Genomic DNA, 26,063 nt, shown 5'->3' with positions numbered 1-26,063 from the left:
TCGAATTGTTAGAGTTTAAAAATAAATTTTAGGTGGCTGCTATTACTGAGACTTCTAGTTTACCCGATGACGACCAGGCTGGTGAGGCCAGGCGTCCTCTAACACCTCGAACTACCCACGAAATCGGCTCAGATCTACGAGTAAACCTTACAGAGGAACCCAAGCAGTTTAGTCATATTTTCGAAGAAACTATCCAGGCGGATGTTATCAGGGATTTGCAAGGCGAAGAGGGAGATGGTGAGCTGGTTCTCCAAAATTTATTCAGAGTTTTTTAGTAATCGTTTTAGGATTGGTGATTGATCTGGAAAGTCGCGAGGCCAAGGAAAAAGAGCTAAAATTGGAGGAATCCAGAATAATCACCGAACTCATGGAAACTTTAAACAACGTCCAAACCCGTCTTCTCCAAGTGGAGGAGGAGATTGTCGCTCAAAGCGCTCTGAAGTCCTCATCTGCAGCTGCGGATCGCAGTTTAGATGTCTTGAAGAGCATTTCTCAACCAATCAGAGACATTGAAACTGTGTTTGAAAGCTTGGACCAAAAGCACTCCCCTCTGGACCTGGAAATTTCTATAGTAGAGATGTTAGCACCTCCAGTTTTTGACCTGCAAAAAAGTTTGGGAGTGGTGGAGAAATGTGTGGCAATGAAGGGTAAAGAACATACTCTAATTCAGAAAACCTGTAGCGCCATCCTGGAAAATACTTCCGAGCAATTGCACCAAACTCTGGATGACGTGGAAAAGATAACCCTTCTAGAAAAAGAGTTGGATCGCTCTAAATCGTCAGGCCGAATCACCCCTTCGAAAATAATCCAGGAGGTGTGCATCACCATTAAGGAGATTAAAGTCGAACTCGACAAGGCCATCCAGATTCTGAGAGACGGAAGAGGAGGTCTTCTGGCGAGCAGCGGGTCGGAACCTTCGTCTTCGGCCAAAGATCTGGATGTTTTGTCCAAATTTTTGACCCCCACGCTGCAGATTAAGGAGAATTTGGAGAGTCTGGAAAGGTACGTGGCCTATGCCGAAGAGGACGAGAACTATGGGCAGCTGTGTGAGGCCATTTTGGAGAAGCTGAGCGAACCCATCAAGAGTTTGGTTAAGGAGACTAAAGTTGCTGAGAAGCAGGCGATAAGGTTCGTTGAGCAGTTCAAGTTTCAGGTTTTGGAGATTCAATTAAAAGTCGTGAAAAATGCTAAAAATCTCAACGTTCTAGACAACTCTAGATTTGGTTAAAATTAACGGAGTCAAATTTGAATCACCCTGTACTTTCAGTCAGATTTTCCATTTTCTTATTACTTCTTACTAGGTACGCCGGTGAAAAGTCAGTGGCGCAGGAGTTGCGTCTCGCCATCTTAGACAAAATCTCCAATCCAGTGGGGGAGCTTTCCCGCGGCCTCAACGTCATAAAAACCCAACAACCTGGAGATAGGCACGCGGGAGTAATCTGCCTCAACGTCTTAGAAACCTTCGCATCCGCCATTGAGGACGTTATCACGGCGCTCACTCGTATTCAGGCCAACGTTGCCAGCCCGGAACCCTCCTCTCATCACCAGGAGGTCTTTGAGGACGTTTTCGAGCAAGTCAGCCAGATTGTGCACGCTGACACCTTTCAAGCCGTCAGCGATCTACTCTTAAACATCGAAACTGCGCAACGAGACCTTGAGGACGTTGCTCTCTTGGAAGCGCTGAGACAACTGGCAACGCTGCATAAAGATTTAATCGCTCTGGTGGAGAAAACTGCAGAACGCAAGACTGAGGCCACAGTCTCAGCAGTGGAGCAGTTGGGGAGGGTGACCAACACTTTGAACTCATTTATCATGGATTTGACTCCGCAAAACGGGGCTGGTGTCCTGAGGGAAGGAATCACCGCCCTTAAAACTTTAGAGACTACCCTGGCGAGTGCCCCTGATGAAGCTCTGCGAGATATTTTTGCCGAGCTTAAAGAGAAAGTGCGCAGTGTAAGGGAAAGTATGACTGAACTGGCACTTTCTGAACCCGAAGGAGCTTATGCGGATAACGTGGTGGTGGTACTGGAAGAGGCTTCTGAGACAGTGGTGCCAGAATTACTGCTGGAAGATACCAGGAAGACTCTGATGGAGCTGCAGAACTTAACGTCAGAACCAGGAGCTTGGGTGGTCTTAGAGCCATTGCTGCCTAGTGCAATAGCCCTATATGAGATCACCAATGAGGCTCTTCTGAAGAAAACTAAAGAGGATTTGACCGAAGAGGATAGAGGGAGATTGCAATATTGCGTGGTAAGATTTCGGAAACTTGTTTAATAACTTAGACATAAAATTATTTTCAGACACCTCTGGAGTTAATCGAAGACCGAGTGATCGAGTCCCTGGACTCCCTCCTCATTACTCCTGCCTCAGCCCAACGCTCTGAACTGAAAACCCTTCTTGAACACCTTCAATACAACGTTGCCGTCATGCACCAGCAGGTGATGGATGAACTGCACTTCCCTGATGGTAAGTCTTATTAAAAACCTTCGAAAGATCTCTTTAACCTATTTTAGAGCGAAGAGGCTCAGGTCTTGACGACCTGAAGAAATCCATTGCTTCAATCCAGAACCTCCCAGTAATGTGCCAAGCGGACTTCGTTTCAACTCCAGAGTCAGGGAAAATATTAGTGGAGAATGTGGTCCAATTGGAGCGTAGTCTGGGACAGCTCTATGAGACTGCAATGACTCAGGGCATGGACCAGGTCCCTCCTGAACTGTTCCATGTGGCTTCAGAAGTAACTCAGTGCGTAGAGAAAATCAAGCCTCTATTAGACGATAATATAACTTTAGAAGATGCAACTGAGATCCGAACCTTATGTGAACCCTTGAAGAAACTGAACTCTACCATTGAGACTATAGAAAATGATGAGGAAGTAAGAAGAGATGCTTTTATTGCCATTAGAGAACCGCTGATTCGCATTGCTGAGGTTTTAGAAAGGGTGCCGGAAGATTTGAAGATCAGACTCTTCAACCTGCACCAACCTCTTCAAAACGCTATTGAGATAATTACTCTGGAACAGCACAACTTCGACATACAGGTTCAGGATTTAGAGAAATTGAGACTAATTGGAGAGGCATCAAGTCTTCTAGCTCAATCTATGGAAGAATCTAACATAGGCAACTTCTCAAGATTGATCTCGGGTTTAACCCAAAATAGTCGACATTTGCTGCAAATACTGGATAGCATTGACATTTTAAGCCTCACAGATGTAGTTTACTCGGTCAGAGAGTTTGCGGAAGCAGTAAGACTTATCTGCGAAGAACACAAACTTAAAGAAACTATCGTAGAGGAGGAAGTGAAACTCAACTCAATACAACCTTTGCAAGAGACGCTGGTCGCCCTAAGAGACGCCAGAGAACTACCTGAAAGACAAGTTCTCCTGACTGATGCTTTGGAGCTCCTAAAGGCTATAGACAAAACCTCAGGAAGTCTAACAGAGGAAGATGCAGTGCTGCTAGATAATACCATTGGTCGATTTGATGGAGCCCTCATGGTAGTACTCCAGAATCATTTAAAAGAACGCGCCATCTCCGATGAACAGCTGCAGCTCTCGATGGACAATCTCTTGACTGTAGACACTTCGAAGCTGCCACCGCCGCTACGCATTCCGATACAAAGAGCTGTAGCTACCTTAACAAAAACCCTCTCAGAAACACTCGCGAAGCCACGCAATCTGGATCGGTTGCGCAGACGGGTGGGGTCGATATCCATCACACACCCCTTGAATGAACTCTTGCAACAACTGCTAAGTATCCTTGAAGGGCAAATATCCAGATCTGAAGCTGAAATTATCATTGACGATCACCTCAAAGCTATAGTGGAACAAATCGTGGCCCAGCCAGAAGAAGGAGAAGCTATAATGAAGCTGGTGGACGCAGCATTAGATCCTCAATGCCCAGAAGCAGTGGGGAGTATTCTCCAGAGTATTCGAGATACTCTGGAGAAAATGGAGAGGAAGGAGAGGCAGGTGCGCAGAGTTGAGAAGGTTAAAGCTTATGTTGTGGAGTTAGAGCAGGAAGTAGAGTTACCAGTAGTAGAGAGCATCAATCATTTCCTGGAAAGGGCTTTATTGGAACCATCCTCGGAGAATATGGAAGTGGTGTTGGACACCGTGGAGGAACTAACGCAAAACATTGCCGAAGCTCATGGCAATATCGTTTTAATGAAAAATCAACTGGAGAGGGCCAGGCAGACTTTGGACAAAGTCCCAATTGATCCTGGATTACTACCAGAAATAAAAGCTCTATCATCAAGCATCACCCAATCTCTCACTTACTCGTATATGGCAGATACCACCCCAATCCAGCGATGCCTACAATTCTTAGAAACCTCCAACGTGCAGCATCCCTTGGTGGCGAACCTGGAAGAAACCATGGAGGTGTTAAAGCTCCAACCATTCCAGAGCGAACAAGAAAAAAATTCAGTGGAAAGTTTTCTCTGCGAACTAACCGAAGCTGTCATAAATCAGCAGGAGTTGACTGTAATTCCGCCTTTTTCCTCCTTGCAGCTTTTGTTGGAAACATTTCAAGATTTCAGAACTAAAAACGAAGAAGAAAAGTCTGAAAAAGCCCAAGAGGCAGAAGCTTTCAGAATAAAGCAACAAATTGAAGAAAGAGTTAAAGAATTAACATCATGTATTGCAGAAGATTTGGTCAAAGACCAAGTAGATGAAGGGAGTTTTCAAGCCTTAGAGAGCAATCTACGTGACTATCAGCAAAACTGTGATGTTATGCTGAGCAATGAAGAGAAGGATATTATTTTGCATTCCAGACATTTACTGGAAAGTATAGCAAAGGCCTTTGTAAACAAAGAGAAGCTAGATTTGGAGGATGCAATCAATGTTGTTGAGAATAAATTGGAGAAAAAGCAGAGTTCTGTAGCTGCTGTTACAAAGAATATTCTGGAAACTTGTAGAAAAGCTGCTAAGTATTTAGAAAAAGCTCAATTTTCTGAAGGTTTGAAGGGTTTAGAGGAGAAGACGGCTGAAGAAACTATTCAGAAGATAGAAGCATCATGTTTAATTGCATCTGTAGGTCCAGAGGAATCTTTAAGGATTGAGACAGCAATAGGAATACAAGTGGAAAAATTAACCTCACTTATAGTAGAAGACCTAGCAAAGGATTCTATGGAGTTGGGTAGTCTAGATGCGTTGGAGAGTAACCTGCAAGAGTATCAGCAAACTTGCCAAGCTTTATTGAATAAAGAAGAGACCGAAATTATCAAAGAATCCAGAAATCTTCTGGAAAAGGCTTCTAAAGCTTTTATCACCAAACAGGAGCTGTATATAGAGTCTGAAATCAAATCTGTAGAAAGCAAACTGAAAAACAAAAAGACTGCTGTAGTGGCAGTAGCAAAGAACACTCTGGAAACATGTAGAAGAGTTGCTGAATATTTGAAAAAAATTAATGATCCTGAACATTTGAAGAGTTCCGAGGAGAGGGTAGATGAAACACTTATTCAGGAGATAGAAGTAGCACCTTCAGTTGCATCTAGAGATCCAGAGGAATCTTCAAAAATAAAAGCTGCAATGGAGAAACAAGTGGAAAAATTAACGTCACTTATATTGGAAAACTTAGCAAAGGATTCTATGGAACTTGGAAGTCTGGATGCATTGGACAGTAGTCTACAAGAATATCAGCAAAGTTGCCAAGCACTACTGAATGAAGAGGAGAAAGGAATTATCAAAGAATCTAGAAACCTTTTGGAAGCAGCATCCAAGGCCTTTATAACCCAGGAGCAACTACTCATAGAACCTGAAATCAAATCAATAGAAACAAAACTAGAAGAGAAACAAAGTGCAGTAGTGACGGTATCAAAGAACATTCTGGAAACTTGTAGAAGAGTTGCTGAGTATTTGAAAAAAACTAATGAACCTGAAGATTTGAAGAGTTCCGAGAAGGGGGTGGTTGAAGAAGTTATCCAAAAGGGAGAAGTAGCAGCTTCAATTGTCTTTCTAGATCTAGAGGAATCTTCAAAAATAAAAGCTGCAATAGAGAAACAAGTGGAAAAATTAACATTATTTATATTGGAAAACTTAGCAAAGGATTCTATGGAACTTGGAAGTTTGGATGCATTGGACAGTAATCTACAAGAATACGAGCAAAGTTGCCAAGCACTATTGAATGAAGAGGAGAAAGGGATTATCAAAGAATCTCGAAACCTTCTGGAAACGGTATCTAAGGCCTTTATCGCCCAGAAGCAATTGCTTATAGAACCTGAAATCAAATCAATAGAAACAAAACTAGAAGAGAAACAAAGTGCAGTAGTGACGGTATCAAAGAACATTCTGGAAACTTGTAGAAGAGTTGCTGAGTATTTGAAAAAAACTAATGAACCTGAAGATTTGAAGAGTTTCGAGGAGAAGGTAGTTGAAACAGTTTTCCAGGAGGCACAAGCAGCACCCTCAATTGCGTCTGTAGATCCAAAGGAACCTTTAAGAATTGAAGCTAAGGTAGAGAGACAAGTAGAAGAATTAACGTCGGTTATAGTGGAAAACTTGGCAAAGGATTCTACGGAACTTGGAAATCTGGATGCATTGGACAGTAATCTGAGAGAATATGAACAAAGCTGTCAAGCTCTACTGAGTGAAGATGAGAGAGAGATCATAAAGGAATGCAGAAGTCTCCTGGAAAAGGCCGCCAAGGCATTTATTACCAAGACAGAATTACATTTAGAACCCGAAATCAAAGCTGTTGAAGCAAAGTTAGAGGATAAACATGGAGCTATAATTACAGTTTCAAAAAACATTCTGGAAACTTGCTGGAAAGTTCAGGAATACTTACAAAGGTCTTCTACAGCTTCTGCATATCCTTTACCAAAATCTTCTGAAACTGAAGCTATGATAATTAAATCTCAAGTAGAAGAACATGTAGACCAACTATCAATCTCAATAGATAAAGAAATTCACAAAAATTCACTAAAGGAGGAAATTTTACAAGCTTTGGACGACAATCTGCAGGAGTATCTAGACAGGTGCGAATTCGTCTTCAGTCCAGAAGAACGTGAAATTATCAGAGCATCCAGAAATATATTGGAAAAAGCGTCCAAGGCTTTCATAAAAAAAGAGCAGCTGCAATTGGACCTGGATATTGAAGCTGTTGAGAAGAAACTGGAAGGAAAACAAAGTTCAGTTGTTAGTGTATCTAGAAACATTTTGGAGACATGCAGGAAGGTGGCGGAGTACTTGCGTAAATTGAAAGTAAGCCCAGAAGCAACTGCAGAGGAAATGATGAGAGAGGGGCAAGATGGAAAAAGATCTGCAGAAAAAATGTCTGAAGATGATGAACGAACTATTGCAGTCCTAGAAGCGAGCAAAGAAACAACAGAAGAAGCTGCACTTACAATAAAATCTGAAGCAAGTGACGAACAAGGAAGTTCTTTGAAGATTGAAAGTGTAACAAAAACTGAGGAGAACTTTCTACAGACTAAAACTGAAGAAAGTGGGAGACCCACAGAAGAAACTTGTAGTCCAAATGCTGTTGAATCTGAAATCAAACTTGAAGCGTCCACTAATGAAGAAAATGCCGTTTTATTAAAGGTTGAAGATGTTGCAGAATATTGCGAAATTGAATCTTCAGATATCAAACTTGATGGAAATGAAAATTCTAAAGGTGGTCCCACACGATTAGATGCTGTAGAAACCGCTACCGAACCTATAGTTTCAGGTATTGAAGATATTGTAGAATCACTGAAGCCTGGAGATGCACCCGAACGTTGTGAAATCGAATCTCTAGATGTCAAAGCTGAAAATAGTGAAAGTTCCATAGATGAAGCTACAGGACCAGGCGCTGTAAAAACGGAAACCAAACTCATAGCTTCAACTAATGCAGAAAATTCGACTTTATTGAAGCCTGACAGTGCGCTAGAACGTGATGGAATTGAAGCACTAGAGGTCAAAGTTAAAGAAAACGAAAGTTCTATAGACAAAACTACAGCTCCAGACACTGATGAAACTGAAACTAAACCTGCTGCTTCAGCTATGGAAGAAAATTTTGTTCCGATGAAGTCTGAAGATGTACCAGATCGTGATGTAACTAAATCTTCAGAAGTCAAATCTGAAGAACCTGAAAATTTTATAAATGAAGTCGGAGAACCCGTCGTTGTAGAACCTGAACACAAACCTCTGACTATAACCATTGAAGAACATGCTGCTTCACTGAGAACTGAAACAGCACTCGAGCAAAGGGAAGCAGTCGGAGATGTTAAAACCTCAATCGTTGCTTCCAAAAGTGAAGAAGAGAAACAGCATAAAAAGAAAGAAGCTGACGCTAACAAAGAGTTGGAAAAAAATATACTTGAGGGAAAAGAAGAACCCAATTCCTTAACTGATGAAGTAATAAAATCTGAGGAATTCGAGATAATTACTGGAGAGAGCAAGGACCAAGAGGAAACTCTCATCTCCTCCCTTAAAGCCTTGAAGTTTGCAATAACCCAAATGACCCAACAGCCCCTTTCCGAAGAAAAAAGGGCTGCGGTGCATGAGCTTCGAAAATCAGTAGAATCCAACACTCAACACATAGAAACAGCCCTGAAAAACATTATACCTCCACAACTGACTCTCCAGGAACAGAGTGCATTGGTAGTAGCCGAAGAGACTTTATCGGAAATCCATAACTTGATCGAATCCCAAGATGAATCGGCCTCAGTTGATACAGCAAAGAAGATGATTGAGGACTTGCGTTTGGCAGTGGTGGCCACTCCTCGAGACTCCCAGACCCGAGAGGTGATAGAGCCATTGGAGGAGATCATGAAAAACGTGGTGAATCTTATGGAGGGTATTTTGCAGGAGAAGGACTTTAAGACCAAACTCTTCAATTCAGTTAAACTGGTGGTGGAGGCTGTTGCGAAGCTAAAACCTTCCAAAGCGAAGCTGGAGAGTTTGAATAACATTGAAGAATCTTGTATAGGGCTTTTGGAGGCTCTGGAAGGGGTTTCTGTGGAGTGCGATATTGAGCAGAAAGCTGTAGATTTGCTCAATGAGTGTCTAAGCATTACCAATGAATATCTGGAAGTTTTTTCGAAGAAATCCCGGGCTCCAAGCAAGAGCATCTCAGAGAAAGCTCAAGAATTTAAAGTGACTATCCAGAGTGTACCACAGCATTCCACTTTGACCCCTCTGATGGAAATTTTAACCAGGTTAGTTGATAACGTCCTGGGATTGATGAAACCTGAAACACCTCCTCCAGCACCTCCCTGTAAACCTTTACAATATCTCCAAAACTCTCTAAGGAACCTTCAGGAATCTTTGTCAGTGTCCGAGCCTGGGTTTGAAAACAAGTCCAGAAAGATTTTGGTGACGGAGCTGCAAAGACCAATCACCACTTTGCAATTTATTGCCAGCACCATTTTGGAGGACAAGAAAGAGAGACTGAGTGGGGCGGATTTAAACATTCTCAAAAGTGCAAATCATACTACAAACAAGCTTTTAACTATAGTAGAAGAGCTTGAATTCAAGCCGTCAGGAGAACAAATATTAATTCTGGACGACGCTCGGGACAGCCTCAAAGTCCTTCTTGCCAGCATCAACCAAGAGTCCCAGATCAAGGATTTCATAGATCCTTTACAAGATGTTTTGAAAACTGTCGAAAAGGCGTTGGAGAGGGCTTTAATGACTGGACAAGAAGAAAGAGATAGAAAAAATGGAGTGCTTTTGGAACTAAGGAGGGCTTTGGAGAAGTTTCATTCCAAGACTTCAAAAATTGAAGAGCTGCAGAAACCCTTGACGGCAATTATTGAGGGAGTTTCCCTGGAGACCTCTGAGGAACTTGTGAGTAGTCAAGAGCTGAGGAATCTGCAGAGATTAGCGGAGGCTATGGAAGGGGTGAGCGACAACCTCAACGAGCAGTTGAGTGAGAAGCTGCAAACGTTGAAAGGTACTCTGAGGGATATTGTGTCAATCAACGAACAAGCTGCAGATCTCAAAGCCCCAGAGGCGCAGCTGACTCTGGCAGAATCGATAAATGAGCCTCTGGAGCAGCTCCAAGAAGCCCTGGATCTAACCCACCTTCTCCTCCCAAAAACTACCCTTGAAGATCTCCCTCCCTTGAACCAACTCAACAATTCTTTACAAAACTTTTTAAGTTTCATTGCCAGTACCAGGCATTACTACGAAGGCAACATGGATCTACTCCAAAATTTGCTACAACCCTTGGAAGAACTTCAAGTAGATATTACGCACTCGCTGAATTCAATAGTGGTTGATGAGGAGATGACATTAATAGGAGATATTGCAAGGATTTTATCAAAAATCTCTTTGACGCAAAGCTTTGACATTAAAGACTTCTCAGAGGATTTGGATCAGCTCCAAAACAAGTTGATAACAGTTTGCATGAAAGCTGCATTGTTCAACACTGGAGAGAGAACAGTGCTGCAGAACTTAGTCCGGCCTATGGAAAATGTTTCCAAAGCCATTGTAGTAGTGCAAAGGGAGATGGCGGAGAGGACAATTTTGAGAAAGTGCTTGGACCAATTAGTGGAGTCTGCCAAGGATATGCATTCTCTGGAACATTTGGCGAAAGTTCTGGAAACCCTAAAAAACCCTCAAAGTGTTACACATATTATTAAGGCATCCAGAGAACAATTGGAAGACCTCCAGGAAAAAATCAAGGATAATCCCAATGTTGCTAAAGCTTTGCAAGAGGTCTTGACAGGAGATCCTCCTACAGTGAGAGAACTGCAGCAATTTGTTAACTCTTTAAGTGATTCACAACAACTCAGTGGAAATGCAACTAAAGCTTCCATGGAAACCTTGAAGTGTGATCTTAGATCTCTAGAAATAGCTGTAGTGGAGAGGCATCCAGAGCCCTCCAAAGCCATCGTTTCAATACTAGAACTGCGAGAACCTCTGGAGAAACTTGAAGAAGCAGTTACGGACACCTCAATCAGAGCTGAAGCCCTCAGTATAGTTCAAAGGTCACTGGAGAAGCTCTCCAGGGTGGTATCTCAAGTAGAGGCTACTATCCACAAACCGGTGATTACTCAAATAGAGAAAGCGGAGTTACAGAAAGCGATTCAAGGCTTTAAAGAAGCTTTAAAACTCATTGAGATGAAGCCTGAAGAGAAGCCTATCATTTCTGAGCATTTGAAAACGTTAACTGCCCAAGTAGAAGAAGTGGAGAAGAAGTTAGTAGTAGGAGAGGTCCCTAAGGATCTAAGTGTATTAAGAAACAATCAAATTGAAGCATCCAAGCTCTGTGGAATAATCAAAGAAGTTTGCCATAAGGACTCCATTTTATACGTGCTGCTTGAGCTTCTAGAGCCTCTTGAGTACCTCCAGGATTGCGAACAGAACCTTCTGAACCTTATGACCAGCGGCTTGGTAGAGGAGTTCCAGGTGGAACAAAGAGGATTAATGGACACTCTAACTGGACAGCTGAAAAAGGTGTTTCAGGCAGTTGATGCCTCAGTATCTTTAAAAACTGCATTTGCAGCGTTGGAGCCTCTGAGACAAGTGTCTCTGGAGATTGTTAAGTGTGAACATGAGTCTGCTGAGTATGTAAAGGAGGCGTTGAAGCTACTGGTTTTGAAGATTGATGAAGTTTGCAGCTCTGCTGTGATATCTGGAGAATTGGATAACGTTTCGAAGATCGAAGAGTTGTCCTCAAGGATAGTTCAGGATGTGGCTAAAGAAGACATGGGCGAGAGTAATTTGAACGTTTTAGAGAGTAATCTAGATGAGTACCAGAAGAGCTGCGAAGCATTGCTGAACGAAGAAGAGAGGGAAATTATTAAGGCATCCAGAGTTATTTTGGAAAAAGCCTCTAAAGCTTTTGTAAACAAGGAGGAACTTGAAGTGGAGGCTGAAATCCAAACGATCGAGAAAAAGCTAGAAGGTAAAGAAGGTCCTGTAGTGACTGTATCCAAGAATATTCTCGAAACTTGCAGGAAGGTTGCCGAATATTTGAAGACGACTTCAAATTATCAACCTCTTGCTGCCCATATTAGAAAACTAGATGATGCAGAAGCCTCAAAAATTACAGAAGCAGTTGAAGAGCGAGTCAAAGAAGTAGCTTCAAAAATAGCTGAGTCTGTAGTTAAAGATGAAGTTGAAAAAGAAAGTCTTGAAGCATTGGAAAGTAATTTGCAAGAGTACCAACAGAGCTGCGAAGAACTATTAAGCCCGGAGGAGAGAGAGATTATCAGAATATCCAGAATGATATTGGAGAAAGCTTCTAAAGCTTTTTCAAACAAAGAGGAGCTCCACGTGGAAAATGACATTGAAACGGTAGAGAAGAGGCTGGAAGGGAAAGAAGGTCCTGTAGTCACCATATCGAAGAACATTCTTGATACTTGCAGGAGGGTCGCAGAATACCTAAACAAACAGAGAGAACCTAGAATTTCCGAACAAACTCAGAAGACCAAAATGGAACCTATGGCACCATCTTCAGAATCAAAACAAATTACACTTCAAGAGAAAGCACAAACAGAACCCATAGAATCGCAGGAAAAACCTAAAGATGAAGCCTCAGAACAGGTAAAATCTTTCAAGGAAGAGCCCAAACTAGTTTCTGAGCTTTCTAAGGAAGAGAGTGAAATTGGAATGCATGAGACGAAATCCGAGCTGATGGAGCAAAAATCTGAAGAACCCATCAAGTCGGAATCTACTTCTCACCTCTCTAAAATTAGCCCTGAAACAGTGTTAAAAGAAGAACCTACTGAAATACCTAAAGAAGAGTCCCAACCTGCAAACAAACTTGAAGAAATAAAGAATGAGGACATTTCTATTGAGGCTCCTCAAGAAAAACTTGAGCCCCAAAAGGAAGATATCAAACTTGAATCAAAAGAAGAATCCACAAAAGTATCTGAAGAAAATCTTAAACCAACAACATCTGCGGAAGAACCCAATAAAGCAGAATCTATTCCTATCATGTCTGCACCGACAGTTGAACCCCAAAATGAGGAAATAAAATCTACAACAAAAATAGAAACTTGTAGAACATCTGAAGAAGCCATTAAACCATTAGAAACTACTGAAGAGCAACAGAAAAGAGATACCGTTCCAGAAGCATCTGAACTTATACCTGAAACTCAGAAGGAAGAAATAGAGTCTGAAACAAAAAATAAACCGCTAAAACCATCTGAAAAAGATGTTATGCTAATAGGAACTACGGAAGAACCCAAGAAAACGGAAGCTGAATGTCAAAAAGAGGAAAAAGAAAAATCCCCTAAATTTACGGAACCAACAGAAGAACCATCTTCCAAACCATCCAAGGGGAAACAGATTCTGGGCATTGTGGCAGAGCTAAGCAAAAAATTGAACATTGAAGCTGTGATTCTTGGCCATAAAACTAAGGAAGAAGACAATCTAATAACTGAAATCGAAGAATCTGTGGCCAGTTTAGGCGCAGCTCTTGAAGAGTTTACCAATAATGAAGAAGTCGTATCTCAGATGACTGAAGAAGAAGTAACAGCTTTGGCCGCCTTAGTAAAACCTTTAGAAAGGCTCTCTATTACTATAAATGAAACCGAAGAACAACCTTCCCAAGTTCAAGTTGCCGACGTGATCAAACCGGAAATACAGCAAGCCGTGGCCAGCTTAAAGGCTTCAATTGATGACGTGATAAGCACAAGTTTAGTAGGTAATCTACAGACTCCTTTAAAAAAATTCTCGAAGACTCTAGGCTCTGTAGGAAGATACATGAGCAAAGCTAACAAGTTGCAGCCCATCCAGTACCTATCAGCAGAGTTAGCAGCTTTGCAACAAGTGAAAACCTTGACGCCAAGCACTGAGAGTGCATATACAGCTGAGCACCAAGTAGTGATCTCGAATTCAGAACTGCAGACTCTGAGAGAAGCTCTAGAGGCAGCTACTTCAGAAGACATTAACGTAGTTGATACTGAGGCTGTAGGTCGTAATATTGAACCTTTAAAGAAGCTGTGCGAAGCTATTCTGAGGCAATCTAAAACGCCCGAATTAAAGAACGAAGAAATAAAAGAGGCAGCTCTTCAATTGAAACAAGCAATTGAGAGAGGAGTGCAGCAACTTCCACAAAAACTGAAGCTGCTACAGCCATCCCTACAAGCTCTATCAGCAAGACTTGCGCAAGTCGAACCAATTCAGCGACTGCTTCTGGAAGTAAAAACCTTGAAGCAAAACCTCGAAGACATCAGATCAATTCCCCAACAAGCTCTTCTGACTCAGAAAGAGGTAGACCAATGTTTAAAGGTCATCGAAACCACTCTTTTAGAAATCGAACAGGCTGCAGAACCATTGGAGAGCGCGACAGCAATTGTGGAACCTCTTCAGAAGCTGTCGACTGTGTTAGTGCAGCAAGCTCAAGGACTGCTGAAGCCTGAAGTGGGCAAAATTGAAGCACAGAAGGCCGTAGCCGCTCTGAAACAGAGCGTGGGTAAGGAAGCCGCCTTTAAAGCCGAGAATTTGCAGATTACTGTAACACATCCGGCGTTGCAAACCATGGTTGCAACGCTATCGGAAATCGTAAAAGATAATGTACTGAAACAGGAAGGAGAACCAGATGAGTTGAAAGCTGATGAAAAAGTGTTGAAAGATGACGAAGAAGGTTTAGGAAAAGTTACAAAAGAAGAATTCGCAACTGAGACAGCTACACAAGGAGCTACACTCGAAGACGTAGAGGAGTTGCCTAAACTTGAAGGATTGGAATCTGATGCATCAAAACCTCTAGAAGAAACATTAAAAGGAGTGGTAAAGGAACAACCTCCAGTCACAGAAGAGGAACATATGCTAGCACCTGATGGAAACGTATTAAAAGGTAAAAAAGAGCCATTAGGAAATGTTATAATTGAAGATGCGGGAGCTCAGTCAGCCATAGATGAACCTACAGCTGCAGAAGCGGAGAATAAGTTGAGAATTGAAACACTTAAAACTAACGTTGATGTGTCAAAACCCGAAAAAGAAGCATTGGAAGGAGTCATAAAAGACGATTCAGCAACTATCTCAGCTGCAGAGAAACCTACAACCGTTAAACTTGAAGATGGACGTCAACCAGAACCACCAAAAGAAAGTATTGAAGCAGCAAAATCTGAACAGGTAGTGATCGAAGAAGCTTCAATAGTAAGCACTGAAACAACTTCCGCTGCAGAGAAGCATACAACCACTGAGGCTGAGGTAAGTCCCGAAACAAAAGCAACAGAAGAAGATGCCGATGCGTCAAAACCTTTTGACAAACCGTTGGTCAAAGAAGAAAAATTGGACACGGTCTCAACTCCCACTACAGAGGCCCCTACAACTCAACAGCAAGCACCTCCGAAAAAGGGAGACCAAATTCTGGGCATTGTAGCCGAACTCAGCAAGAAACTCAACATTGCAGCCGTCATTCTCCACCAAAAATCCAAAGACTCTGCTGCTTCAGCAAACGTGGAAACAATCGCGCAGGGAATCGAATCCTCCACCGAAGCCTTGAGTGTAGCCTTAGCGCACGAAGCGTCAGAAATGTCTGAAACTGAAGCTTTGATCATGGAGCCGTTGATTGAGCCTCTGGAGAAGCTCTGCTTGGTGGTTACCCGAGTTCAAGAAGAGGTGACCAAGCCTCAAGTAGAAGAGTTGGTCTCCATGCAGCAGGCTGTAGCCAGCTTGAAGGAAGCTGTAGATAAGGTTACAGAAATACCTACACAAAGAGAAAAGGTCAGAGCAAGTTTCCAGGCATTCTCTCAGAACTTGGGAAGCATTTCCCAAAGATTTACTCTAATAACAGGGCGAAAGGACAAAGCCCTAGCGAAACAATTGTTGGAAGTTACTCAAGAGATGCCAGATGAGATTCAGGCTCTCAAATTGGAAACAAAAGACCTAACTATCTCTTCCACAAAAGCGAACCTTAAACAATTAGAACAATCCATGAAATTGGTTAATGAAGCTCTACAAGAAATTGCAACAACCGCTTCTGAGTCAGTCGAAGATTTGTCTTCTAATGACGTTCATAGATTGTTGCAGATTAAGGAGCCTTTGGAAAAATTGAAGGCTGTTGTCATTGAATCTAAAGAACCAGCTACAACTGCCCAAGCAAAAGAGTTACGCACACCGGATCTAAAACAAGCAGTGAAAGCTTTGAAAGAAGTAATCGATGCTACTCTTCTGAGTCCTCCTGAAACTCAAAGTATTAAAATATTAGAAATACCCTTCAAATCTCTTTCAACCTCTTTGGGGCTAGTAGAAGAGGAACAGAAACCTGTAAAATCTGAGCGCAGAGACGTAGCTGCAGCTAAGGAGTTATTGAAGGTTGCTCAGATGACTTCAGAAGAGATTCAAGCCCACAAGTTTGAAACTAAAGACATGACTGTTCCTCCAATGCAAGCCAAACTTCAACAAGTCGAAGAATCCATCAAATCAGTTAATGAAGCTCTACAAGAAATTGCTACAATCAGTTCTGAGTCAGTCCAGGACTTATCCTCTGAGGAAGCTCATAAACTACTAGAGATCAAAGTGCCTTTAGAGAAACTTACAGCTGTTGTCGTTCAGTCTAAGGAAGCGGCAATAAATATCGAAGTGGCAGATTTGCAACTACCTGATTTACAAGACGCAGTTAAAGCCTTGAAGGAAGTAATAGATGCTAATCTCTTGAGGCCTTCTGAAGCTCAAAGCATTAAAATATTAGAAACATCCTTGAAATCCCTTTCGGCCTCCTTGGATTTAGTGGAAGGTGACCAGACACCTGTAAAATCGGAGAGAAACGATGTAGTTATAGTTAAAGAGCTATTGGAGGTTGCTCAGAAAACATCAGAAGAGATTCAAGCTCTCAAGCTAGAAACTGAAGATGTGTCTCTCTCTCCCCAACAAGCGACACTTAAACAAATTGATGAATCCATCAAATCGGTTAATGAAGCTCTGCAACAAATTATCACCCCCACTTCTGAATCAGTCCAAGATTTATCTTCGGAAGAAGGTCAAAAGTTGTCAGAGATAAAAGAGCCCTTGAAGAAACTTATGGTTGCTGTTATCCAGTCCAAAGACGCAGCCACAAATGTTCAAGTGACAGATTTGCAAACACCCGAATTAAAACGAGCAATTAAAGCTTTGAAGGAAGTAGTAGATGCTACTCTTCTGAGTCCTTCTGAAGCTCAAAGTATTAAAATATTAGAAACACCCCTAAAAGTCCTCTCGGCCTCTTTGAGTTTGGCGGAACATGACCAGAAACCTGTAAGTTCGGAGAGAAAAGACGTAGCTGCAGCAAGGGAGTTATTGGAAGTTGCTCGGAAGACTTCAGAAGAGATTCAGGCCCTCAAGTTGAAAACCAAAGACATGAGTCAATCTCCCAAACAAGCGGTACTTGAACAAATAGAGGAATCCATAAAATCAGTTAATGAAGCTCTGCAAGAAATTGCCGCCATCACTTCTGAGTCGATCCAAGATTTATCTACCGAGGAAGCTCAAAAATTATCAGAGATTAAAGTGCCGTTGGAGAAACTTACGGCTGTAGTCATTGGCTTTAAAGAAACGGGCACGGTTGCCGAAATGGCAAGCTTAGAGAAACCCGAAATAAAACAAGCAATTGAAGCCTTGAAGGAGGTAGCAGATGCTGCTCTACAGCTGAGTCCTTCCGAAGCTCATAGTATTAAAATATTAGAAATACCCTTGAAAACTCTTTCGGCCTCTTTGGATCTAGTGAAAGAGGACCAGAAGTTTGTAAAAGCAGAGAGAAAAGACGTATCTATAGCTAAGGAATTATTAGAGGTTGCTCAGAAAACATCAGAAGAGATTCAAGCTATCAAGTTAGAAACTGAAGATGTGTCTCTCTCTCCCCAACAAGCGAAACTTGAACAAATTGATGAATCCATCAAATCGGTTAATGAAGCTCTGCAACAAATTATCACGCCCACTTCTGAATCAGTCCAAGATTTATCTTCGGAAGAAGGTCAAAAGTTGTCACAGATGAAAGAGCCCTTGAAGAAACTTATGGTTGCTGTCATCCAGTCCAGAGAAACAGCTTCAAATATTCAAGTGACAGATTTGCAAACACCCGAATTGAAACGAGCAATTAAAGCTTTGAAGGAAGTAGTAGATGCTACTCTTCTGAGTCCTTCTGAAGCTCAAAGTATTAAAATATTAGAAGCACCCCTGAAATCCCTTTCGGCCTCTTTAGATTTAGTAGAAGAAAACAAAGCGCTCTTCAAAGCTGAGAGAAAAGACGTAGTTATTGCTAAACAACTATTGGAGGTTGCTCAGAACACATCAGACGAGATTCAAGCTCTGAAGTTGGAAACGAAAGACGTGACCGTTTCTCCCAAACAGGCCAAACTTGAGCAGTTAGAAGAACCATTGAAATCGGTAAAAAATGCTTTTGCACAAATTGCTGCGACCACCTCTGAGTCTGTTCAGGACTTGTCTCCTGAAGAAGCTCATAAATTATTAGATATCAAAGTGACCTTGGAGAAACTTACAGCTGTGGTCGTTCAATCTAAAGAAGCAGCCAAAAGTATCGATGTGGTAGACTTACCAACACCTGCGATGAAACTCGCAATTAAAGCCTTGAAGGAAGTAGTCGATGATACTCTTCTGAGTCCTTCCGAAGCTCAAAGCATCAAAATATTAGAAACGCCCTTGAAATCTCTTTCAGCGTCTTTGGGTCTAGTGGAGGACGACCAGAAACCTGTGAAATCGCAGGGAAAAGTCGTAGTCATAGCTAAAGAGCTGTTGGGAGTTGCTCAGAACATATCAGAAGAGATTGAAGCTCTCAAGTTGGAAATTAAAGACGTGACTCATTCTCCCCAACAAGTGAAACTTGAACAGTTGGGAGAATCCGTGAAGTCGGTAAAGGAAGCTTTGGCACAAATTACCGCAATTACCCCTGAGTGTACTGAAGATCTATCTTCAGAAGAAGCTCAAAAATTAGCTCAAATCAAAAAGCCTTTGGAACATCTTACGGCTGCTCTTATTCAGTCCAAAGGCGCAGCTGCGTATATTGAAGTGATAAATTTACAAGCGCCCGAAATAAAACACGCAATCGCAGCTTTGAAGGGGGCAATAGATGCCACTCTTCTGAGTCCTCACGAAACGCACAGTATTAAAATATTAGAAACACCATTGAAATCCTTTTCAGCCTGTTTGGGGCTCATGGAGGAGGAGGAGAAACCTGCAAAGTCTGAGAGGAAAGACGTAGATCTAACTAAAGAGTTACTAGATGTTGTTCAGAAGACATCAGAAGAGATTCAAGCCCTCAAGTTAGAGCGCAAAGGCGTCGCCCTTTCTCCCGAAGAAGCGAAACTTGAACAGTTAGAGCAATCCATGCAACCGATTAGGAAAGCGTTGGTGCAAATTGTCGCAACTACCTCTGAGCCTGTTGAAGATTTATCTTCTGAAGAAGCTCAACAATTAGCTCGGATCAGAGAACCGTTCGAGAAACTTCAGATTATTCTCATCCAATCTAAGGAAACAGCTTCCAACGTCGAAGTGCGAGATTTACATACACCTGAACTGAAACGAACACTTAAATCCTTGACGGAGATTGTTGATGCCACATGTCGAAGTCCGTCTGAAGCAAAAAGCATAAAATTGCTTCAACAGCCTTTAAGCTCGCTTTCAGCCACTATAAAAGAAATATTAGCAACCGAGGAGGAACACCAAAAAGTGACCTCTGGAAGGTATATGCAACTGGCCAAAGAACTGAAAATACCAGTTTCTCAATTGCAAGAGGAAACACGCCTCCTCTCGTCGAAGAATCTGGAAAATCTCCGACCTTTGGCGAGCCTCGAGTCTCCCTTGCAGCAGCTGCGTCTCTCCCTCGACTTTATAGAGGTTCAGAGCTTAAAAGGCCTTGGAGAAGATCTCCCAGAGGCCATGCAAGAACCACTTAATAATCTCATTCCTACCATGGAGGGAGTTTTAATTGAATTGGTGAAGGTCAATTCTCTACTGGATAAAGTGGAAAGCGCCAGCCTGAACCTCAAAAATCTCGAGGCGGTTTTCCGAACTTTGAAAAAAGCCATAGACCGAGTTCTCAATCTGCCAGTGGAAAACAAACTCTTGGAAGCACTATTCATGCCCCTACACGATGTGTGTAAAGTTGTTGCCGATGTGGAGAGATCTGTTGTTGAGGCAATGGCCAGAAGAGAGTTGGAGAGGCAGGAAGCCTTGGTGCGGCCTTTGGTGTCGACCACCGGAAAACTAGAGCATCTAGAAAAATCTCTAAAAGAACTTGAAGCCTCCAAAGCATTAACAATACTTCTAGAAGCCAAGCACCCCTTTAAGCACCTAACGAAGCTTCTAAAGGAAGCCGAACAAAGCGAATTAGCGGCAGCCTTCATGACCGAAAGTCCCGCTTTATTAAGGGAGTTTAATGCCACCTTAGACTTAATTGAAACTAGCCTGTCCGTTCCTGAAGCCCTCCCCTTAGAACGACCAGGAATATGCAAGACCTTTAAGGCCACCATCGCCTCTCTCGAACAATTGGTGTTTGAAGAAAAATTTTCTCCTCTCAAAATCCAGCCGGTATTGAACGATCTGCTTCAATGCTTCACTCAAGTTGTGGAGTCATTCAACAAAGAGAGAAATGACTTCAAGGCCTTGGCCAACATCAAAGAATCTGCAATCAGTTTAAGTCTTCAAATAGGAAACCTTAAAGCTGCAGCAAAACTCTTCAAGGATATGGAAGAAGAGGGCATGCTAAAATTTGACGACATTCAAGAACCTTTGGCAAGGTTTCAAGAGAACCTTGCAGTGGCTTTAGAGATTGGAGACAACACCAACGACTTCAGTTTAGAATATTCTTTAAAGCTGAACAATGTAGCTGATAAACTGGCCAGTTTATCTTTGTACCTTGAAGACATACTCAGCAATCCGCAGGCGTTGAAGGAAATGCCAAACGAGGAAATGAATGTCAGTAAAAGCCTAAAAGACTTTAAGTTCTCTATAAATGAAGCAGCTGATATGGTATCATTAAACGACAAAATGGAGGTCCTTAGCCAGGCTTTGATTATGCTGGGAGACAACATTGAAGTTTTAGAGAAAAACTTCTTTAAAGAGGCAGTGCAGAAGAGAGGTGACTTTAGATTTTCTAAAGCTTTAGAGCAACAGCTTAAAATATTGAACAACAGTATATATCGCGATACTTTCATACATAGAGCCTCGAAGCCTATAATCAAGCTTATGGATCAACTTTCAGCTTCTAGGAAGAGATTACTGAAGATGGAAGATCAAGTCCCTGAAGACATTGAAATACCTGATCTTGGTTTAAATTCTGATCTAGAAGGATTAAAAGAAATTGTGAAGAATATTAAAAGCGAAGAAGATATAATTCCTCGTAAAGGTAGCTTAAAGCAGGTATTGAAAAAAATCGATACTCAGTTAACAAAGGGAGCTGCCCTCATTACTTCTTCAGAGATTTTAACAGAGATTTCAGAAGATTTGAATGCTGTAAGAGAATGCTTCAAAGATATATTGAAAAATATTGACGAAATGGGAGAGAAAACTGAAGAAGTGCTGGTCATTGAAACAGATGAAGCTAGTAAAGATCGCAGACTTAGCAATGAAAAACAAGAAGGAGTAGACCTGATTTTACAGCCTGAAGCGGTAATAAAAACTGACACTAAAACCGCAGAAGATACTCCTAAATATAATGTACCAGAAGATGAGATCAAAGCTAAAAAAGAAAAAGAAAATGCCGATGTCAAGGCTAAGATACAAGAAGAAGAAGAAGAAGGAAAATCACAAGTGAAAATGGAGGAGTCATTGGAAGTTAAAGTAAAAAAAGACGATAAAATGAAAGCCAAACAGGACATAGAAGAACCTAATGCTCAGGCTGCGAAAAACGATGATGGATCAGAAGTTGAAGAAAAAGATGAAAACAAACTAAAAACCCAGAAAGAGATGGAAACAAAAACTAAAAAAGATGAAAAAAAAGCGGAAGTTCCAAAAGATAAAGAAGAAGCAAAACCTAAGACAAAAGAAGAAGCTGCAGCTAGGGCTAAAATAGACAAGGAAGAAGAAGCTAAGGCAAAGACAGAAAAAGCGAAAGAAGAATTAAAAGCTAAGGGGAAAAAAGAAAAAGAAGAAAAGGAAGCTAAAACTCTAAATGACAAAGAGGAAAAAGTTGCAACTGAAAAGAAAGAAGAAGCTAAAGCAAAGATCGAAAAAGAGAAAGAAGAATTAGAAGCTAAAGCGAAAAAAGAAAAGGAAGAAGCGGAAGCAAAAGCAATGAAAGAAAAAGACGAAAAAGTAGCAGCTGAAAAGAAAGATGAAGAAGTTAAAGCAAAGGCAGAAAAAGAGAAAGAAGAATTAGAAACTAAAACGAAAAATGAAAAAGAAGAAGCGGAAGCAAAAGCAATGAAAGAAAAAGGCGAAGAAGTTGCAGCTGAAAAGAAAGAAAAAGAAGCTAAAGCAAAGGTCGAAAAAGAGAAAGAAGACTCAGAAGCTAAGGCGAAAATAGAAAAAGAAGAAGCGGAAGCAAAAGCCATGAAAGAAAAAGACGAAAAAGTAGCAGCTGAAAAGAAAGATGAAGAAGTTAAAGCAAAGGCAGAAAAAGAGAAAGAAGAATTAGAAACTAAAACGAAAAATGAAAAAGAAGAGGAGGAAGCCAAAGCACTGAAAGAAAAAGAAGAAAAAGTAGCAGCTAAAAAGAAGAAAGAAGAAACTAAAGCAAAGGCAGAAAGTGAGAAGGAAGAATTAGAAGCTAAAGCGAAAAAGGAGAAAGAGGAAGCGGAAGCTAGAGTTCTAAAAGAAGAAGAGGAAAAAGCTGCAGATAAAAAGAAAGAAGAAGCTAAAGCAAAGGCAGAAAAAGAGAAAGAAGAATTAGAAGCTAAAGCGAAAAAGGAAAAAGAGGAAGCGAAAGCTAGAGCCCTAAAAGAAAAAGAGGAAAAAGCTGCAGATAAAAAGAAAGAAGAAGCTAAAGCAAAGGCAGAAAAAGAGAAAGAAGAATTAGAAGCTAAAGCAAAAAAAGAAAAAGAAGAGGCGGAAGCTAAAGCACTGAAAGAAAAAGAGAAAAAAGCTGCAGATAAAAAGAAAGAAGAAGCTAAAGCAAAAGCAGAAAAAGAAAAAGAAGAATTAGAAGCTAAAGCGAAAAAGGAAAAAGAGGAAGCGGAAGCTAAAGCCCTAAAAGAAAAAGAGGAAAAAGCTGCAGCTAAAAAGAAGGAAGAAGCTAAAATAAAGGCAGAAAAAGAGAAAGAAGAATTAGAAGCTAAAGCGAAAAAGGAAAAAGAGGAAGCGGAAGCTACAGCCCTAAAAGAAAAAGAGGAAAAAGCTGCAGCTAAAAAGAAGGAAGAAGCTAAAGTAAAGGCAGAAAAAGAGAAAGAAGAATTAAAAGCTAAAGCGAAAAAGGAAAAAGAAGAAGAGGAAAAAGCTGCGGATAAAAAGAAAGAAGAAGCTCAAGCAAAGGCAGAAAAAGAGAAAGAAGAAGTAGAAGCTAAAGCAAAAAAAGAAAAAGAAGAGGCGGAAGCTAAAGCACTGAAAGAAAAAGAGGAAAAAGCAGTAGCTAAAAAGAAGAAAGAAGAAGCTAAAGCAAAGGCAGAAAGAGAGAAAGAAGAATTGGAAGCTAAATCGAAAAAGGAAAAAGAGGAAGCGGAAGCTAAAGCCCTGCAAGAAAAAGAGGAAAAAGTAGCAGCTGAAAAGAAGAAAGAACAAGCTAAAGCAAAGGCAGAAAAAGAGAAAGAAGAATTAGAAGCTAAAGCGAAAAAGGAAAAAGAGGAAGCGGAAGCTAGAGTTCTAAAAGAAGAAGAGGAAAAAGCTGCAGATGAAAAGAAAGAACAAGCTAAAGCAAAGGCAGAAAAAGAGAAAGAAGAATTAGAAGCTAAAGCAAAAAAAGAAAAAGAAGAAGCGGAAGCTAAAGCACTGAAAGAAAAAGAGGAAAAAGCAGTAGCTAAAAAGAAAAAAGAAGAAGCTAAAGCAAAGGCAGAAAGAGAAAAAGAAGAATTAGAAGCTAAAGCGAAAAAGGAAAAAGAGGAAGCGGAAGCTAGAGCCCTAAAAGAAGAAGAGGAAAAAGCTGCAGATAAAAAGAAAGAAGAAGCTATAGCAAAAAAAGAAAAAGAAGAGACGGAAGCTAAAGCACTGAAAGAAAAAGAGGAAAAAGCAATAGCTAAAAAGAAGAAAGAAGAAGCTAAAGCGAAAAAAGAAAAAGAAGAGGCAGAAGCTAAAGCAAAGGCCGAAAAAGAGAAAGAAGAATTAGAAGCTAAAGCGAAAAAGGAAAAAGAGGAAGCGGAAGCTAGAGCCCTAAAAGAAGAAGAGGAAAAAGCTGCAGATAAAAAGAAAGAAGAAGCTATAGCAAAAAAAGAAAAAGAAGAGACGGAAGCTAAAGCACTGAAAGAAAAAGAGGAAAAAGCAATAGCTAAAAAGAAGAAAGAAGAAGCTAAAGCGAAAAAAGAAAAAGAAGAGGCAGAAGCTAAAGCAAAGGCCGAAAAAGAGAAAGAAGAATTAGAAGCTAAAGCGAAAAAGGAAAAAGAGGAAGCGGATGCTAAAGCACTGAATGAAAAAGAGGAAAAAGTAGCAGCTAAAAAGAAGAAAGAAGAAGCTAAAGCAAAGGCCGAAAAAGAGAAAGAAGAATTAGAAGCTAAAGCGAAAAAGGAAAAAGAGGAAGCGGAAGCTAAAGCCCTAAAAGAAAAAGAGGAAAAAGCTGCAGCTAAAAAGATGGAAGAAGCTAAAGTAAAAGCAGAAAAAGAGAAAGAAGAATTAAAAGCTAAAGCGAAAAAGGAAAAAGAAGAAGCGGAAGCTAGAGTACTAAAAGAAAAAGAGGAAAAAGCTGCAGCTAAAAAGAAGGAAGAAGCTAAAGTAAAGGCAGAAAAAGAGAAAGAAGAATTAAAAGCTAAAGCGAAAAAGGAAAAAGAAGAAGCGGAAGCTAGAGTACTAAAAGAAAAAGAGGAAAAAGCTGCAGCTAAAAAGAAGGAAGAAGCTAAAGCAAAGGCAGAAAAAGAGAAAGAAGAATTAGAAGCTAAAGCGAAAAAGGAAAAAGAGGAAGCGGAAGCTAAAGCCCTAAAAGAAAAAGAGGAAAAAGCTGCAGCTAAAAAGAAGGAAGAAGCTAAAGTAAAGGCAGAAAAAGAGAAAGAAGAATTAGAAGCTAAAGCGAAAAAGGAAAAAGAGGAAGCGGAAGCTAAAGCCCTAAAAGAAAAAGAGGAAAAAGCTGCAGCTAAAAAGAAGGAAGAAGCTAAAGTAAAGGCAGAAAAAGAGAAAGAAGAATTAGAAGCTAAAGCGAAAAAGGAAAAAGAGGAAGCGGAAGCTAAAGCCCTAAAAGAAAAAGAGGAAAAAGCTGCAGCTAAAAAGAAGGAAGAAGCTAAAGTAAAGGCAGAAAAAGAGAAAGAAGAATTAGAAGCTAAAGCGAAAAAGGAAAAAGAGGAAGCGGAAGCTAAAGCCCTAAAAGAAAAAGAGGAAAAAGCTGCAGCTAAAAAGAAGGAAGAAGCTAAAGTAAAGGCAGAAAAAGAGAAAGAAGAATTAAAAGCTAAAGCGAAAAAGGAAAAAGAAGAAGCGGAAGCTAGAGTACTAAAAGAAAAAGAGGAAAAAGCTGCAGCTAAAAAGAAGGAAGAAGCTAAAGCAAAGGCAGAAAAAGAGAAAGAAGAATTAGAAGCTAAAGCGAAAAAGGAAAAAGAGGAAGCGGAAGCTAAAGCCTTGAAGGAAAAAGAGGAAAAAGTGGCAGCTAAAAAGAAAAAAGAAGAAGCTAAAGCTAAAGAAGAAAAAGAGGAAGCGGAAGCTAAGGCTCTGAAAGAGAAAGAGGAAAAAGTTGCTACTAAAAAGAAGGAAGAAGCTAAAGCAAAGACAGAAAAAGAAAAAGAAGAATTACTAGCTAAAGCGAGAAACGATAAAGAGGAAGCGGAAGCTAAAGCCCTAAAGGAGAAAGAGAAAAAAGTTGAAGTTAAAATTAAGGAAGAAACTAAATCCAAGAAAGGGAAGATAATGAAGAAACTGACGAAAATGGCGGAATCAGAATTGAAACCTAATGAAAGAAGGGACTCCACAAATGGACAACAGGAGGAAAGTCTTAGTGACTCAAAAACTAAAGAAAGTAAATCCAACACGGATTCCAGGAAAGGCCATGACGACTCTGAAGTCACACCTGGAAGATCAAGGTCGCAAGAGGAAGATAGCAGTGAAGAAAAAAGAGTAGCGACTGCGGAGTGGAATATCCACGAAAATACACGCAACGGTAAGTAGCATCAACTCACACAGTATAGATTTG

The 26,063-nt window shown here is 40.8% G+C and overlaps 1 protein-coding gene across 4 annotated transcripts in view; it reads left to right on the top strand.

The window, feature by feature from the left end:
* LOC136349373 (titin-like) overlaps window positions 1-26,063 on the top strand; it is a 44,681-nt gene that overhangs the window by 5,432 nt on the left and 13,186 nt on the right. For all 4 annotated transcript variants that reach the window (XM_066300880.1, XM_066300879.1, XM_066300881.1 and 1 more), the window contains 5 exons: window positions 33-237; window positions 288-1,128; window positions 1,302-2,250; window positions 2,301-2,466; window positions 2,514-26,030. In XM_066300880.1, the coding sequence (XP_066156977.1) occupies window positions 33-237; window positions 288-1,128; window positions 1,302-2,250; window positions 2,301-2,466; window positions 2,514-26,030 (25,678 nt within the window). The remainder of the gene's footprint in view (window positions 1-32; window positions 238-287; window positions 1,129-1,301; window positions 2,251-2,300; window positions 2,467-2,513; window positions 26,031-26,063) is intronic.

This window comes from Euwallacea fornicatus, chromosome 37, assembly GCF_040115645.1.
Source record: "Euwallacea fornicatus isolate EFF26 chromosome 37, ASM4011564v1, whole genome shotgun sequence".
Classification (NCBI taxonomy): Eukaryota; Metazoa; Arthropoda; class Insecta; order Coleoptera; family Curculionidae; genus Euwallacea; species Euwallacea fornicatus.
The sequence above is the reverse complement of the archived record's forward strand: the minus strand, read 5'-3'. Positions and strand labels throughout refer to the sequence as shown.